Source organism: Oreochromis aureus, linkage group 5, assembly GCF_013358895.1.
Source record: "Oreochromis aureus strain Israel breed Guangdong linkage group 5, ZZ_aureus, whole genome shotgun sequence".
In the NCBI taxonomy this organism is placed as follows: domain Eukaryota; kingdom Metazoa; phylum Chordata; class Actinopteri; order Cichliformes; family Cichlidae; genus Oreochromis; species Oreochromis aureus.
Window position 1 is genome coordinate 3,650,446 of NC_052946.1, and position 18,524 is coordinate 3,668,969.

An 18,524-nucleotide genomic window follows, 5' to 3' on the forward strand; every position below is an offset into this window, starting at 1 on the left:
GTACAGATGCAATGAGTCTTACACACAATGGTTTCTTCTGAAGAGATTAGTGAATTTTACTACTGTACTGTAACAGAATGCCAATTGCAAAACTGGAAGTGCTTAGAGATGACAGCAACTTAGCCAAAATGTGGCAGACCATTTAAGTTAGAGAGTGGCATTGGAGAGTGCTAAGGCACATAATGCTTAAACATCGCAGATGCTCTGTTCACTCAGTAACTGCAGAGTTCCAAGCTTACTTGGGCATTAACATTAGCACAAAAACAGTGTTTTGGGAGCAGTGTTGCCAATTCCTCAGTAAGGAAAATCGCTATTGGCTGTCCTAAAAGTCGCTAGAAGTCGCTAAATGACGTCATCACCTAATTTGCATAATTGGTCATGCTAATATAATTGTAACCTATGTTGTTGGAGAGAGAAATAACATCGTGGAAGAGACATAAAGTGAGTAAAAAACGTCCTAAATGCATTTAGAGTTTATTTAGAACTACAAATTAAATTTCTTTTAGCAATTATTGTTTTTTTAATGTCACAATTCCAACCCTGCTCCTTTACCCGGGCTTGGACCGGCAAAAGTGACCCGAAATAGGCACTCTGGTGGAGTTACTTTGTGTTTGTGTGTGTTTATAAGTAGTTTTAAACCTTGTGATCCACAAAACAGCAGAAGAGTAAAAGATTAAAAGAAGAACTGACTGCGTTACAGCACCCGCTGCTTGTTGAGAGTAAAAGCGATACGCGCTTTCACGTCTTTTTTTAGCGACTTTTTATAGATAAAAAGTCGCTAGGGGGTCTGAAAACTCGCTAAATATAGCGACAAAGTCGCTAAGTTGGCAACACTGTTTGGGAGTTTCATGTCATAGGTTTCTATGGTAGAGCAGGCATGTGTACGTATAATTCAATTCAATTTTATTTATACAGCGCCAAATCACAACAACAGTCACCCCAAGGCACTTTATATTGTAAGGTAGACCCTACAATAATATATACAGTGAAAAACCAAACAATCATACCCCCTATGAGGAACCCGTTGGCGACAGTGGGAAGGAAAAACTCCCTTTTAACAGGAAGAAACCTCCAGCAGAACCAGGCTCAGGGAGGGGCGGGGCCATCTGCTGCGACCGGTTGGGATGAGGGGAGAAAGACAGGGTAATAAAAATATAATGTGTAGTAATGTGCAGTTGACCCAGTACTTATGTCTGTACAGTACTAAATACTGGACAAATCCAGTCTTCATGCTTAGCTAAACTAACTAGTGGATGACTACAGGTTGCCTTGCAAACGTGAGGACATTATCAGTCTAATTCAGGTCAAGAATGTGTATTTTTTGGTATATAGGTATATTTTCTCAGAACTATTAAGAACAGTTGTAGGACAGAGGTCTCAGGTTTTGGTCAACACACAACTATATTTAAGTATCTTGCTAGAGATATTCAAAGTGAGAAAATCCATGCTGCCGCCTGTTCTGTTCTGTTTTTTCATTCTTTTTCCCCCCTCAACTTTCATATCATTGTTGTTGGAGTATTTTTTTTAATGTCAAAAATATCATCGTATAAAACAAAATGAGAAGGCTTTTGTGTGCAATTTTACATGACTCTGTTACTGTAGAGTAATTGTGATTTTGTGTGTGTTATCTTGTCTAACATATGTGGGAGTGGGAAACCCACATTAGGCAGTGGAAAACTGAAGTGGTTGGACAACAAAAAATATGTGGGAAAAGGCCTGCTGAGACCCCTCCCCACACACACACACACACGCCCTGATGTCGTCCACATTTAACTTATTTTCTTCATCTGTGTTGTAGTGATCTGTTTTGTTCTGCCATGCACAGGCTTCTGTGAAGTTACTGCAGTTTTACCAGAGATAGGCTATAGCAGCAGCAGCAGCAGGAATGTGAATAGGAGGTTCTGTGAGAGTCGAGAGAGGCTCAAGGTATCTTCAATATCCCACATGACCTTGCAAGATTCATTATCAGAACTGCTCGCAGACACTCATGTTTCACTGATAGCTTTTTTTGTTTAAGTGAGAGTGCCAGCAGAGACTGATTAAAAAGAAAATGAAACTGAGAGGAAATTGTCAGAAGTGTTAGAATAATACTTGTTTCAAGCCAAATCTTTGAGTTTTACCTGCCCTCATGCAGCTACGGTTACGTGACTGTGTTCATAAAGGAACCAGCAGAGGGGACAATGGACTAAATGAAGCAAAACCAGTTTAAGGTCACAGAAAACAGTCTCTCAAGGATAATATATTCTGTGTTTGTGTGGAATCTTCTGACTCTCCCTCCTGCATAATGTATAGTGTGCATGTGTAGCGGTGTGTTGCTGCCTGTGTACGTTGTCACAGTTGTTTACGGCAACATCCTTGAATCTCAGCTGGCGTTTTAATCGCAGTGCAGCATCAGACAGAAGCGCAGCTTTGAGTGGATGGAACGAATCGCTGTGTCACACTGTGAAGTGGAGTGTGACTTGCAACCACAGGGAATTATCAAGAGGATGATAAAGGCTTCCCCACTTCTCTATCTGGCTTCAACTTGTCTTGAAAAACTTCTAATTACCGTATGCACTTTTCTTTGTCAGGGTGTAATTTGCTTGCACACAGATCTCAGATATTTCAGACTAGGACCAGGAGGATTATGGCCCCCAAACTAGACAGGTGTGGTTTCATGATGTCTGCTTTGGATTTATATTTAAGACGGCGTGCATCTATGCTAGACTTGTAGTCAAGACTGCCTAAACCAAGACCAAGACAAGACCAAGACCAAGACAGACCGAGTCAAGACCAAGACAAAGTCGAGACAAAGTCAGTCAAGACTGAGACCGAGACCACCGAGACAAAAAAGTCTTTAAACTGCAGCCAGATGCTGCTTCGTTGACAGGTGTCAGGCATATTTATGTGTTTTTGCGATGCACTCACACAGCCCTCCTCACCCCTGTCTACTGTCTCACTCACTTACTGAGAGGACAGACGCATGCTCCACTTGACTGTCGCGTCTCTCACCCTCTCCGTTTTTCACATAATGATATTATCCTATATCCTCGCATGTAATTGGCCACAATATGGAGGGATTGGAGCATAGCTGAGCCACTGTGTGAGAGCTGAGCAGCAAAAGGAAATTAAGTGAGGAGCCGGCTCTCGCTCAGTGGGAGTCGACTCTTCTGATTCACTACTACTACTTAGAGCACTCTCTAATCACGGCTCTTAGAGCTGATGCTTTTGCGCATGACACATTATCGAACGTTACGTTGTGTGTCGTGGATACTGCTGACTCCAAATCTCCCGACCACTATGTCGATCTGAGACAGTAAGACTGAGACAGCGAGACCAAGACAAGACCGAGGGATCCGAGACCAAGACAAGACCAAGACCAAAGTCCATCGAGACCAAGACAAGACCAAGACCACGTAAAAGTGGTCTTGAGAAGACCGGTCTTGAGACATCCAACTCTTGTCTATGCACAAATGAAAATGATCTCAAATTGAGTGGCTTGATGATATTACACTTTCTTGAAGACGTTTCATCCGAGAAGCTTCTTCAGTTCTAAGAGCAATTGGTGGAGAATCCCAGATTTTAAGCCCTATGGGAGTGTCCCTAAGAGGGTCGTGGACCCCCTATTGATCCTCTAGCTAATAACATGAGCCAAGGTGTGAAAACTGGTGTTTTGGGTAAACCCATTGTGAGACCTTGTCCCACCCTATCATGTGATTTTACTGAGGTCAAATGACCCAGGATGTAAGTGGGTGTTAAGGCACTGGGAAGAGTCTCAAAACTGGATTATAGATGGCAGACAGTTGGTGTCATAAGCCACCGCCTCTGTTAACTGGGTTGATAAGAAAGGTATGAGAAATCTGAAAGAGATAAGCAACCACTTCAATATGGTCCATTTAACTGAAAAACCAAGGAAACAAGCAAATATATGCTTCCATAATCATTTTTACTGATGCAGTAAACTGCTCAGCTTTTCATGACATAGTCCCAAAACCCAATACTTAAATCTGTTAAGAGGCTTGAAAGAGCTAGGTTGGACTGAAATTATTTCATGTGATGATGTTACAATAAATAGTGACACCCTCCATTCCTAAATTAAAGATGTTATGTTATTCAGAATCAGATGTGGCCTCCATTATAGATAAATGTAAAAAATTCCAAAGTTAAAGATTTGTATGGTTTGAATATTTATTTTAGAAACGCTTACAAAGATTCTTTGATATTTCCAGATACTTCCAAATAACACATATGATTAATCTATCACTCAGATTCCATGTTGTTCCTACAACATGGAACTCCAATTTACAAACTGGGGAATAAATCAGATCTTAAAAATGACAGACCTATTAGTATATACTAATATCCTGAAAACATGGTTGTTAATTTGAGGCAGATTTATTGGAAGTATAGTAAATTCATGAAAAAGCAACAACAAAGCATCACTTCCAGCAGTTTACAACAGGGCACAAGCAGAGAAATGGGCACAGAGCCTTTGCTCTAACAGGTGATTTCTCTCTGTGAGAAATGACTTCATATTTCATTTTCTAATCTTAATGAAATGTTAATACAATTGCCAAGATTGTTTTGTAATTCATCACTGAATGAAAAGTGCTTTTTCCTCTGAGACAAATTCGATGACAGGTTGACTTCTGGTTGGAAACAATCATGGTGACGTGCCTCCTGAGCCTCCAGCATTCCTCTTTTATCCTCTCCTATATCTGAAAATGATAACTTGTAGGAATCAGCTCCTGGGCCAGTAAACAACTGCTGAGATTAATCACCGTAATGGAATGTTACTGGTGATAAAAGATTCAGCAAATTGACTCTTACTCTATAATTGTGTGATTAACTTAATGTTAATATCAAGTAAGAGAAAGTCAAAAATCATGTAGTCTGCTTCATAAAGTGTTTATGAAGACTGAAATAGGAAATCCTGCTATTTCCAAAGCTTTACATAGAAGCTGTGTAGATATACAGTTCAATGAAAGAGTATTTTCCCCCTTCCTGATTAATTAATTTGTTTTTGGGGATCTTTATCCTTCAAACTCACGTCCTCGACCAGCAGTCTGGTAGCTTGAGGGTCAACATCATAAACAAGCAAAAAATAACACAAAATAAAGCAAACAACAACAGCAAAAAACAAACAAACTGGAAGATCTGAAGACCTGAAATAACTATGTCCTCTTTCTCTTTATTTCATCTTCCTACATATTTCCTAACCAAAAATTAAAGTTAAGTGATTTTTTACAGGGAAATATAGTCATTGCTGTAACATTTGTTGAGGTCTATAACATTTTAAATTTAATTTCTGGCCACAGCTTATTTCTCTGGTGGCTGTTATTTTCTTATTTTTGATTTATTCTCTTATTTTTATTAAAGGACATTAAAATTAGCATAGGCTGAAATTGGGAGGTAGTCAGATTTTCCCAGAGAACAGTAAACTATAGCTTGATCCGAATGATTCATACTTAGTTTTAAGTATTATTCTTATTTTTTTAAGATCAGGCTTTTGTTGTGAGATGTATAATTAGACAGCCACAAATCCTTTTTTTTAAAAAAAATTGTTGTCTTGTATCTTAAACTTTTCTCTCTCTCTTTCTTAGTGGTATTCCTGGGAAGAAGTGTGGAACCATCATCTTCACCGCTGAGGAGCTGAGTAACTGCAGAGTTAGTATCAGCTTAGATGAACCTTGTGATACAAACAGTAAGAGGGGTTGCAAAGTTAAGCATGGCAGCTTGACCTCATGATGGTCATAATCTGTGTTTCCATTTTTTAATCAAGTAAATTTAAATGACCTGGATATTGAATGACCATTTAAATGACTTCAGGATAATTTTGTAATTTGCATCATACTCTCAGTGTGATGAGGTGAGCTGCTCATGAATTATATATCCTTTTTTATGCTTTGCTTTTTATATCCATGATGAAGATCAGATTACTGTTATTTATTTATTAACCTTTATTTAACCAGGAAGATCCCATTGAGATTAAAAACCTCTTTTTCAAGGGAGACCTATGTATATATATATAATCAGGTTTGACTTTCTTTGCTTCAGTATCAGACTCGTGGTGGTGGTGACAACTCAAGAGTCCTTGAGAACTCTGAGAGCCCTGTTGGATTTATTGTTCAAATGTTTGTCTCTGAGCAACAATGTATCTTCTATACATTTCACAGTGTAATTACCAGTCAATCCAGTACTGCAATACCTTTTGCACCAGAACCTCATTCTTTCTTTCTTAAAGAAACAAAACAAATTGGTAGAAATATTCCAGCCATTCACAGAAGTAGGCACATGTCCAGAACCCAAGGACCAATGGGGACCTTGACCCTAAAATTTCTTTTAAGCCTTCCTCTTGTGTTAGGGTTGGCACTGACCCATTTTTAGGATTTAAATACAGAGAAGTGCCTTTTGAATGTTTTTTTTCGTCAAGGCTTTTGACTTTGTCAGGAATCTCTATTTAAACAAAACGAAACAAACAACAACAAAAAAAAGAATTTCTCTAAATTATAAAATGCTCTGGTGAAAATTATGACCTTTGTGTTGTTGGGGTCAGTTTGACCCAGTTGTAATATTGTGATATAAGAATATAAAACAATAATTACTGCTAAAACTGAAATCATAAATACACTCTGAGCACTGTCAGAGAGAAGTTAAGGGGAGACATGTACAGCCATGTAAGGGCAACTCAGTCTAGCTGGTGACTTGCATAGTACACATTTCCAGGTTGTAGCCTGCAAAAATAAGATTTACAATCTCTGGATCATATCTTTGCTGAAGATGAAGCAGAGGACACAAAACAGCTTATGGATGACCATCTTTCTGAGGATCCCAAAAGGTTGATTCTGTTCATCTGTACGTAGAGTTTTCAGTGGGAGAAACGTTTCGTCACTCATCCAGGTGACTTCTTCAGTCTCAGCTGACTGCAGGTTTCCCCAACCTTATAAACAGTACATTTGCACAATGACTGAAACTAGCACCACTGAAGGAACAATGGGCTGGGAGGAGGTCAGTTCCTTGATCATTAATATGCAAATTGTCATGAACCTCAACATCAGCCACCACTGATCAAAGCCCATTGATCGAAGCTCATTGATCAAAGACCACTGATCAATGTAAAGAAAGCTCCACCCGATCCAGGAGAGAAGGACAACTGTTGCCTATGCAAAAACCCTTATGTGTCAGGAGTAACGGAACAGTTGAGAAGCATTTTTTCTAAGCACCCCATCTCTGTGGCTTTTAAACCACCTGAGACAAATAGAGTAATATAGTGTACGCTGATGATTTATACATCAGGGAAACCAAACAAGCGCTGGCAAAGCAGATGGCACGACGAAGAATTAGTCAGGCCAGGACTTCGCAGTCTATTTACACCGACAGGCCAGTGGACACTCTTTCAATGATGAGGATGTACACATCCTGGACAGGGAGGAACGCTAGTTTGAGTGCAGAGTCAAGGAGGCCATTTACGTGAATAGGAAAAGACCATCTCTGAATCGAGGAGGGAGCCTAAGGGTACATCTTTCACCATCTTACAATCTGTGATTGCAGCCATTCCCCAACTCTCTGTGAATGGTACTCATGGCCATTGATCAGTGTTCTTTGATCAATAATTATTACTACTATGTCCGGCCTGGGAGCTTGAGGGTCATGCCCAGTATCTTTGCTGTTCCTAGGACTGCGCTCTTCTAGACAGAGATCTTGGATGTTGTTCCTGATATATGCTGGAGCCACTTGCCCAGTTTGGGGACACTGCCTCGCGTGCTCTGATTTCCACAGGGACCACTTTTGCTACTATGCCGGCCACTTGGTTATGGCGTTCCATGTATGCCCTGCCTGCTAGCATCTTACACCCTGCTGTTAGTGCTGGATTGTCTCAAGGGCATCTTTACATAGCCCTCACCTGGGGTCTTGCCTGGTGAGATAGACCCCAGCCTCTATGGATCTTGTGCTCAGAGCTTGTTCTTGTGCTGCCATGATTAGTGCCTCTGTGCTGTCTTTCAGTCCAGCTTTGTCCAGCCACTGGTAGGATTTCTGGGTATCAGCCACTTCCTCTATCTGCTGGTGCTACATACCAGGCAGGGGCTTGTCCTTCCATGATGGTTCCTTGTCTTTCCTCGGTTTCTGCTTCCTGAGGTATTCACCGAGCATGTGGTCGATTGGGGCCATTTTCCTAATATATTCCTTCAGCTTAGCATGCAGCCTCAGGGTGCTGGACTTGGGGTGAAAACCTCCATGCATGGTAAGGAGCTTCCTTGTCTTGATGTCAGTGGCTTCTATCTCCTCCTTTGGTCAGCTTATTATCCCAGCAGGGTACCAAATCAGGGGCAGGGCGTAGTTGTTGATAGCCTGGATCTTGTTCTTACCGTTCAGCTGACTCCTCAGGACTTGCCTGACCCTCTGCAGGTACTTGGTGGTTGCAACTTTCCTAGCGGCTTCTTCGTGGTTCCTGTTTGCCTGTGGGCTCCCCAGGTACTTGTAACTGTCCTCAATGTTATATATCATTTCATGACCTTTTAAGCAGTTCCTCCCCGAACAAGAACTTCCATGCTACTCAAGCACACAATTTTCACACAGAAGTGTCATCAAGGTCTGAAGCTTATTCAGACCTCTTTTGAGGTGGACATACTCATAATTCCATTCCCAATAAGTGGCGCTTTAATTGTTTCTGACTATTAGCATATCAGTGTGTTCAGAATATTCTCTTTGTAAATGTAAAGTCTGGGGCAAATTTGAAAATGTGTATTTATATACAGTTATAGCAATTTCATACTTCATGAAAATTTTACACACCACCACAGTCCTGACATTTAATGAAAACTTGCACTATTATATTAATATAACACTAATTCCTTAAGGCTTTGCAGACTACATGTTAAATAGCTCTGCGTTATATCCTGTTGCCACTAGGTAAAGTTGGTACCCAAATTTCATCAAATCAAAATATCAGACTTCTTGTTGAGTTTGAGTCATGTGCTCAATAGACTTTTTTGTATGTCTACGGATATTACAATTTGTTAGACAACAGCCCCTTTTAAGTAATAATTGTCAAATTATGTTCACGAATTCATAAGTTCATTCTTAAAAAATAAACTTGAAGATAGACAGAATTCTGTTCTCGTTTTCCTAGGACATAGCCACTATGCAGTTTTGTGCAAATAAGCTGGATAAAAAGGATTTCTTTGGCAAGTCTGATCCTTTCCTTGTCTTCTACCGGAGCAACGAGGATGGCACGTGAGTGTGTGTTTTTGTTTGGAATGTATGAATTGTTAGAGACACTGTATATCCTCTGATATGCAGTCAATCTGTTAGCTGTTCATCTAAAGGAAAAGCGCTGCTCCTCTGTTCCAGTTCTTGCCTTATTACTGCCAGTAAGTAAAAAAACACTGCTAGCACATTTGTCTTTTGGATCCAGTCCCATGAGGAGAGTGAAAGGTACCAACCCTTCAGAAGGAAGAAGTAGTTATAGATTTTCTCTACACTGAAGTAGAATGTTCTAATTTGTACTTCGTTTAAGTTTTAAGTATTTCAAAAATATAGTTCGGGATAAAAACTTTCTGTTTACACTGGACTGTTTCTGGTGTCTAATGTAACATTTCATTTAGATGATGAGTTAGCGTGTAGCTTGAGGCCTTACCAAATGTCATTATTTAACCAAGGATTGTGATATCCAGGGATACATTTTGTTCAGTATTTCCTGTCATTCCTAGAGCCCACCAACATGTGTTTCAAGTCCCCCCTTCTGACATTTCCTCTGTGTTGAGATGTCTCCTTTTGTTTGCAGGTTTACGATCTGCCACAAGACTGAAGTGATCAAAAACAACCTAAACCCTGTCTGGCAGCCATTTACTATTCCTGTTCGAGCACTTTGTAATGGAGACTATGACAGGTGAGAGAACAGTACACTGATTGCTTTCTTATTTTAAATAGTTTCTGTTTAATAGCAATCTCTACTTCTTCTTAAGACATTATGCTTTCAAATATAAAGGTTTATACTGAGCTAACACAGGGTCAGCTACTGCAAAAAAAATAAAATAAATAAAATAAAAATAAAGACAAAAACCCGACAGCTACTACTTCAAATTTAATTTGCTACTAATTTGTAGTGTGACAAAACAGCTCTCACCTCTTTGATCTATGTCTTTACCAGTGTTGATCAAGTTACTTGAAAATAATAATTAGTTACTAATTACTGATTACTGCTCCAAAAAGTAATCCCATTACTTTACTGATTACTTATTTTCAAAGGTAATTAGTTACTTTATTGCTTAGGTACTTTTTAAAAACATGATACACAACCTGAATACGTAATAAAGCAACAAACCTTTCAGCCCAATTCTATTTTTTCTGCATAATCCGTCATATAAAACTGAATCAAATGAAAAAGTTTTAAGAATTGTTTTACTAGTTTTCATCTTTTAATTTCATGCACATTGCATCAAACAAAAATTAAATTATATGCAACAGTCTCTGACTGGAAGAAATGTGTTTAACATTTAAACCTTTTCTGGATATTCCAGCATATAAAATACAATAATGTTTTGTGTTTGCACTCATTCTTTCAAATAGATGCAAGTAAAACAGCAAAAAAATTTATAAAATCAAAGATTCAGCAGCACTGAGTCCTGTCGCTCTCAAATCTATTTTGAAATTTGATGCAGCTACAGACTGTCAATGCTAGTTTTGCTTTCCCTGTGTCTTTGTCTATTCTTTCCAGCTGTGTTCCCTGTGTGTTTCCACTCTCCCTAATCACCCTCATGTGTGTATATATTTTGTCGGTTTTCTCTTTGTCCCTTGTCAGGACGTCTGCTTCGCTTGTCCATGTTTCAAGGTTCCATGTCCAAGTTAATTCATCCAGTTTAGTTCTGTTAGTTAAGCCTCAGTTCCCGTTTTGCCTCTTGCTAGTATTTTCGTTCAACCTTTAATAAACAGCTCATGTTTTGTTAAAACCCACTATTGCCTGTACATATATCCATTTGGGTCCTTATCCTCTTTCCTCACTGTCTGCTGCCGTAGTCTCATGACATACTGTGCTTTATTGGACAACCAGTGCCCCTAACCTTAAACCCATAGAGGTATTGTCTTCTTGAGGAAGATAACAAAAAACCCAACCTAGAAATATAGATGAGCTGAAGGAGGGTAACAGAGCCCCAACCAAGTACTCATTACAATACATACAAACATACAAGTTTCTTATTTCTTTACTTTTTTCTAATTACATAAGCCACCTCTAACCATTAGAAAAACATCATGACAAAAATATACTTGTGATCCACATTTAAGTTTTTGACTAATCTACCCAACTCGGACTGAGACATTCTTATCTGGAAAAATATTTATAGTAGAAATTTAATGTGTTAACATGTCACACTAATGTAGCAATATATTTTTTAATACAGAATTTACAATATGACAACTTACATTCACTCTGATGTTAGAGGCACACAGTGAATATGAATCACTCATATATCCCAAATTAGTCAATTTTTTGTTGTAGTTTCTATATCAGCTTCTTATTCATCTATTTGTAGCATATTTTTCCAACTTTTTAAAAATATTTATTGGATAAACAGTAGACTTTCAAAAAGTTAATCTAGGATTTTACATAGAATTGTGCAAAAGACCACATTAGTTGTTTGTTAAGCTTTAGGTGTGTTGTTTTTCACTTATTTTATAGTCTCAAAAAGAATAAATGGAAATACTGACATTTAAAAGATATTGTACAACTTTGCATTTCCTCACACTTTGTTGGATTTGTAATGCCTGATGTAAGGTACAATGAAATAAAATACAAGGTATAATTGAGAAGTTCCATGACTTCATCCATGAAAAGCATAGAACGTCCAACGTCCAAGTTCACTTGTACTCATCAGGACTTCAGACTTATACAGAAACATTATCTTCTTTCTTAAACTGGGTCTGCCTTCAAATTGAAGATTTGAGGTTTGTCTTCCCATATTCATACAGAATCCTGTACAAAGCTGGACTCTGTGGTGGTCAGAATAATGCCAGCAGTCGGCCGTGAACTCAGTGTCAGGCCAGTGCTGGTGTTATTGAGACTAATGCAGAAGTAATAAGCAGCAGACACACACACACACAGTATGTACATCTAAGCCTAAGTCAATCGACAAATAAGGGATTACTAAGGATTTTCCCTTAGACAGTAATTGTCTTTCTTCGCTTGTCCTTCACCTGGAATGAATGTCCAGTTGGGATAACCACATTTACTCAGGGCCTTCTTGATATGATATTCTTCTGCTTCCATGGCTGTGGGGATGACTCTCATCATCCACTGGAGCACAAACTAGCTGTCATCAGGATGCTACAACACAGAGCGAACACCAGCATAAGTAGCACATAATCACTAGACTCTTAATAGAGCAGATTCAGTGCTGTGGTGAGTTTTAAAACCAGACTGGAACACTTCCAGAATTTCATGTTCATACAAGAGGGATTTAAATTGAGTGTAGACAAATATCTAAAGCAGTTTGGACAACAAATGTAGCTTGGAGACAGAGAAAGGGTTAAGAAAAGGGTTGCACAATAGCATCTTTAAAAAATTTTGGCACCACACTAGAGGTCAGACTACTGTTAATAGCTAGGATGAATGGGTGGGGGGGTATATGTGTGATGCTAAATTTTGAGTCCTCTACTAGAGGCCTGGAATTTTGAGGGTTCTTTGCAGTATCTTAGGTGTTCCTAGGACTGTGTTCTTCTGGACAGAGGCCTCTTATACACTCGGATTCTGCTGGAGCTACTCTTCCAGTATCAGGGTTACAACTCCTTTTGTTCCCGTTACCACTGGGACTGCTTTGGACTTTACTTTCCACATCTGCTTCAGTTGTTCCTTCTCTATTTTCTTGTCCTCCTTCCTGATGTTGATGATATCTGTTGGGCTTGCCATATCTATCACATTTTTTTGTCTTCTGCTCCTTGTCACCCACTACTAGAGGGGTGTCCAACTCCAGGCCTCAAGGGCCGGTGTCCTGCAGGTTTTAGATGCGTCCTTGATCCAACACAGCTGATTTAAATGGCTAAATGGCCTCCTCAACATGTCTTGAAGTTTTCCAGAGGCCTGTTAATGAACTAATCATTTGATTCAGGTGTGTTGACCCAGGGTGAGATCTAAAACCACTCCAGCCCTCGAGGCCTGGAGTTCGACACCCCTGCACTACTATGTCTGTTTAGTTTGCCAGCAGCTGCTTGTCTGTCTGGAACTTTTGGTGCCATAGGACCTTGTTGTTCTCAACCACCTTTGGTGGTGTCTTGTATTGGGTTTTTGGGACTTCTAGTCCATATATACTATCCCAGCCACTTGGTTATGCCTCTAACTGTATACTGTTCTTTGCATCTTACATTCTGCTACTATATGGTGGATAGTCTCTAGGGCACCTTTGAACGGACTTGTTGACTTTGGTATATTTCTGCCTCTATGGCTGGTGCTTAGGGCCTGTTATTGGGCTGCCATGATCAGACATAATACATCTGATAAGGGGCTTGATTTCATTCTGGACACTCACTAATCCTCTCCCTGCTTGTTATATTGAGCCTTTGGGTGCTGGGCTCCAGGTGAAACATTGTGAGAACTTTATGTTTAACTCCATATGCAAGTTAGAAATTGATGGCTTATTGCAGTACCTTAATTAGTCAGCATGCTCTTCACAGTGACTGCAGCTTCTGCTAAACATTACAGGGAAAACCTATTCAACTACATAAACTCCTCTCAGCAAGGATATCATCTGATTGTTGGGGCTTTCTCTCAAATCTTGTAGGGTCTTTACCGCACAAAATAAAGCACCTTGAGCGGACGATTGTTGAGATTTGGTGCTGTTTATGTAGACACTAAAGCTGGTGGGCCTAAATGTCACACCAGGAGGTTCCTTTAAATACAAGGGGGAGTATGTGTATCAGAAAACCAGGGCACAGAGACTGAGTAGGTCTAATCAAAGAAAGTTTATTCCCTGAGGAAGAAAGCAGGTATAAATAAATTCTAAAAACTTGAATAATAAAATTTTCGGTTTACACTAAAAATCCCACAATAAAATTGTCCAAAAAAACTCCCACCCAAGAATAATGTTCCTTATGTTTTTAAAAAAAGAGAAACAATTTCTCCTCTGAAGCTGGGCCCGCACCAGTTTAATGCCAAGAGGACAAGGAGGAACCTCTCATCTCTGCCCTGTTTCTCCACTGGGCTCGTTGCACCACAACCCAGCTGAGTCTCTCTATCACTGCAACAGCGTCCTCCCTTGTGGCGCTGCCCTGTAAGTAGACAGACACTGGCCAGAAACGTTGTCCGTGAAGCCAGCCTGGCTAATCGCCATTGCAACCCTCCACCAACAAGGGGGAGCCTGTCTTCATGCAAGCCGTTTCACCTGGCGATCAGACAGCATGTCCGTCTCTCTCACTTGGCTTCTATGCGCTCCTTCCTCCTAGAGTCTGGACCCTCTTCCTTTTGGTTCTCAACCAGCCTGTTTTTTTAACAGGTACTTTCAGCAGCTGATAGGCCAACTCAAGGCACACCCACTCCTCAACAGGTGCCTGCTATTGATTAATTGTCCAATGTCCAGCCAGTCCACAGTGGATTAAAACGATGTCGTACAAAAAAAACCTAAAACATGCAATACAAATATCAAAGTAAAATCATGCAAATAAAATCAAAACTACACTCAAAAATAAAGACTAAAATCAGAATAAAACCGACTATAAAACAAATACAAATTTCCGCTGTGCAACATATAAATTTATTGAATTTAATTACTTCTTACACAGTAGCTGTTTAAGTCACAGAAAACTGGACCTGCATCTCACACAGGTCATCAGCCTTTACAGGAAAATAATTCCAGGGTAACAAGAGTATCACTCCACCTCATACTTTAGCCACTCTAAAGCACAGTGCATGCAGTCACATGGAATGATTGCATGACTGAAAGAATCTCAGTCATAGCATTGACTTTAGGGAAGAAGGCCTAAATGCATAAATTGGTTTTTTTTTTAAGTTGTCTTACCTCACATATGTAATGCATTATACATATTCTTTTTTCATTATTTTCACTATTAAAAGAATTTTTATATGTTATATAATAATATAATGTTTGACATTGGTAAACTGTATAACTTTAGAGTCACCATTATTTTAATTGATTTCATAATGTGAAACATCCTTTGAAGAAAAGTTAACTTACTCAACTTACTGATGGTCTCTCTCTTTTGTCTTCCTGCCATTTCACTTTCTCACCCTCACACTCCCTCTTATCCTCTGTAAATCTCACCTATGTCTATCTCACCTTGGCTTCCTTGTCTCACCTCCCTCCAGGACAGTCAAGGTGGACGTTTATGACTGGGACAGGGATGGGAGGTAAGTGTTCTCACTCTGTGTGACTCTCCTTTTCCTTGCTTTAATTTTCAGCTCCACACGGAGGCTCTGAAATGTCACACATTATTCTTTCTGACCCAAGGCGTTTTATTAGAACAAGTGAAGAGCTCCACCTGCTTGGCACACACTGGGCAATGAATGAAATCTTATGGGTGAAAGGTTGCAGCTAAGTGGGTAGGAGGGCAGGGTATACATGGCTTCTCCATCTCATCACAGATGCTGGCTACTGTAGGAGCCCTGTCCATGCATGTGGGGCTTAATTTGCAGATATCTTGTGGGTGTTTTCAGGCTGTCTGACCTCATGTTGCTGCTTTCCACAAATTTTACTCTGAAAATAAATTTTCAGTCTTTTCTCTCTGTTCTATCTTCTGTCTCTCTTTTCACTTTTTGTAAGAAAAAAGGAAACCTGAAGGAAGTGTTTGTCTTGCAGAATTCATCAGGCTGTAATTCTGATGCATCTTTACTCAGTTTTCTCTTTTAGGCTTTGATGCAGTATGTTTCTGTTTTGTCAAAACAGAAACATAACAATGACAAATATATACACATAATACATTTTTGGATAAAATATCTCTTAAATATCTCTATCGACCAATGACTTGTTATTGTGACAGGGACAAAGAAAGGGAATGCTTTGAGGCTAGACACTCTTACAAAATTAAAACAGATACTGAATAACGAGCTACGCAGCACAAAAGTTAGAGCCACTACATATATGCAGTCTAAGTGAGCCTCCCTTCCAATTTAATAAATGAAACAAACAAATAACCTAGTGGTTATCAATAATGAAGTGTTTCTTAACTGTATCATAAGAACTTTATAACAGTGTAACTACCTTTTATATTCTTTCTGTCAGTGTTAAGTTTTAATTAAAACCTGGGCATAAGGTGGAAGGCATGTCAACTTTCCTCTGCACAGATAAAAGCTGAAATGTCTGTTTTTCCTTATTTTTTGGAATATTACAATCAAATGAGACCTCATTAGTCTTTGTCTTGCAGAGTTCAGGATGATTAATATCCAGCAAGTGCAGGCCAGACCAATAAAATAATTACATTTGAGAAAACAAAACCACAGGCCAATGGCTTCTCATTCATATAGTTCAACAAAAGCTACATTATTTGTAATAGTTATCTAAAAGCCCAAAACACAAGAATTCCCAGCATTATTCCTGCCAGGTTTTACAACTACTTGGTTACTGTAGGTTTAGAAAACCTTGGTTTGGGTTTCTGGACCTATTTCCCATTTTCCTAGCAAAATGTAAAGAAACTCCAGGTGAACTGTACAATTTTCTTTAACCTTTTTACATCCATAAGTGGCCAACAACTTAGGATTAGGATGCATTTTAGCCACCTTCTAAATAAGCACAGTTTCATGAAGATGTTATCTTGTATTTTTCTTTTACAAATCTAAATTATATCTGAAGTACCTAACCGAGCAGGAAGGATGACGTCTCATGATTAATGCTAAGTTGAAAAAGCATTTTAAACAGTTTTTACCTTCTTCCAACTTTAACTTTTCATGTCGCTTTCCCTAAGCTTTTCTGTGGTCTCAATGGTTTTGATCCTTATCTTATGTTTCAGATTAATTCTTGTTAAGATTTTCTTGTTCTTAGGTTTGGTTTCTGTTTTGTATTTTGAGCTCCTTCTGTTCTGTGTCTCTGTGTTCCCTCCCTTTTGCCATGTCTGATGTCTTGTGTCTGTGTGTGCCTGTTGTACTTCCTGTTTTACTTTGATAGTCCCTGTCCTGTGTGTAGTGTGCCTGGTTTTGCTTCCCCTTGTCTCGTCAGCTCTGATTTCTCCCAGCTGTGTTTCCTTCCTGTCGACCATTCCCTGATTGCTCCAGCTTGTATTTAAGCCCAGTGTTGTCTTCTGCTTGTTACTCGTCCGTCTCTGTTATCTCTGCGTGTCATCCCGTGTTTCACTCTGCATTTCATTTTGTGAGTTATGGTTTCAGAGTCGTTTGTTAGGTTTTCCCAGTTTAGGTTTTTCTTATTTTCTGTCCTTCCCATCTCCGATTTAAGTCTGTACTCACCATTTGAAAATAAAGCTCACACTGTCAAGGCAATACACCAGACAATTACATCCACGCTCTTTGGTTCTGTCCACCAGTGCAGAAGTTTTGGCGTGGGATATGTGAAGACTTATCAAAGTGTCTGAAATGTAAAATTCCAACCTCCCCTTTAGTGTGCTTGTTGGGAAAATTGGATGATGTCACTACAGAAACTAATACAGTCCACATGGTTTTTACTGCCCTATGCATCGCCAAGAAAACGGTCCTCATGAACTGGAAAAATAAAAATAATCTTAATTCTAGCCAATATAGAAACCATCTAATAGATCACATTAGTCTCGATACAGCCTCTGCCACCACATTAGATCATTCCCTCTGGGCTCCTTTGATCGGCTCCATCACCTAGCGGGCGTGGGGGGTCGTGGTTTGGTCCCGCATTAGCTATTGTGGTTGATGTGGAGGTTGGGACGGGCTTAGGGCATCTGGAGAATCCCTAGGGACGTTATCCCTGGAGGGCTTAACCCAGGGGTTGTGGTCATAACCTGGTTAGTGGCTCTGGTTGCTCTTAGAGGGTGTTCTCCTTGTGGCTACGTGCAGCAGGGCTGGGGGAGGGTCTGTGCTGGCGGACGTAGGTTACTGGCCTGGTAGCCTGGCTGCCCCTGAGTGTATCCGGGGCAGGCGTGGGGGCTTGGGGTTCGGGGGTGCTTCACCTCCATGCTGGGGCTCTGGCTGGGCCTTGGGGGCTTCGGTCCTCGTCGGTGTGTCACGGAGGTTGTGGGTGGGTGGGTGCACGGGGGCTCAGCCCTGGCGTAGGGGGCCTCTGGTGCATCGGCCTAACTGGGGGGCTCTTCAACTAGCAGGGAGGTTGTTCCATCCTTGCAGGAGTCCACTCTGCAGGTGGGGGAGAGAGATAGGAGAGGTGGAGAATAAACTTAACCTGGGTGTCTGTTGTCTTGTGTAGTCTGGGAGATGATTGAATGTTGGGGTGGGTACAGTTTCCTCTGCGGTGGGGTCGGGTGGGCTGCCCCGGGTCCTGTGGGGCTTGGCGGTGCCGCTGCCGTAGGCCCCGGTCTGGATGGGCCTGGGCTCCCTTGCCTTGGTGGGTACCAGAGGACGGGGGTGCCTACTGGGGTCAGTGGGGGAGCTGGCCCCAGGGGGGGGCAAG

At 40.3% G+C, this 18,524-nt stretch overlaps 1 protein-coding gene across 1 annotated transcript in view; it reads left to right on the forward strand.

Moving 5' to 3' along the window:
* Nucleotides 1-18,524, forward strand: part of LOC116317977 (copine-9) — a 269,801-nt gene that overhangs the window by 134,794 nt on the left and 116,483 nt on the right. The window contains exons 8-11 of the mRNA XM_039612659.1: nt 5,583-5,646; nt 9,110-9,213; nt 9,764-9,868; nt 15,293-15,334. Coding sequence (XP_039468593.1) covers nt 5,583-5,646; nt 9,110-9,213; nt 9,764-9,868; nt 15,293-15,334 — 315 coding nt within the window. The remainder of the gene's footprint in view (nt 1-5,582; nt 5,647-9,109; nt 9,214-9,763; nt 9,869-15,292; nt 15,335-18,524) is intronic.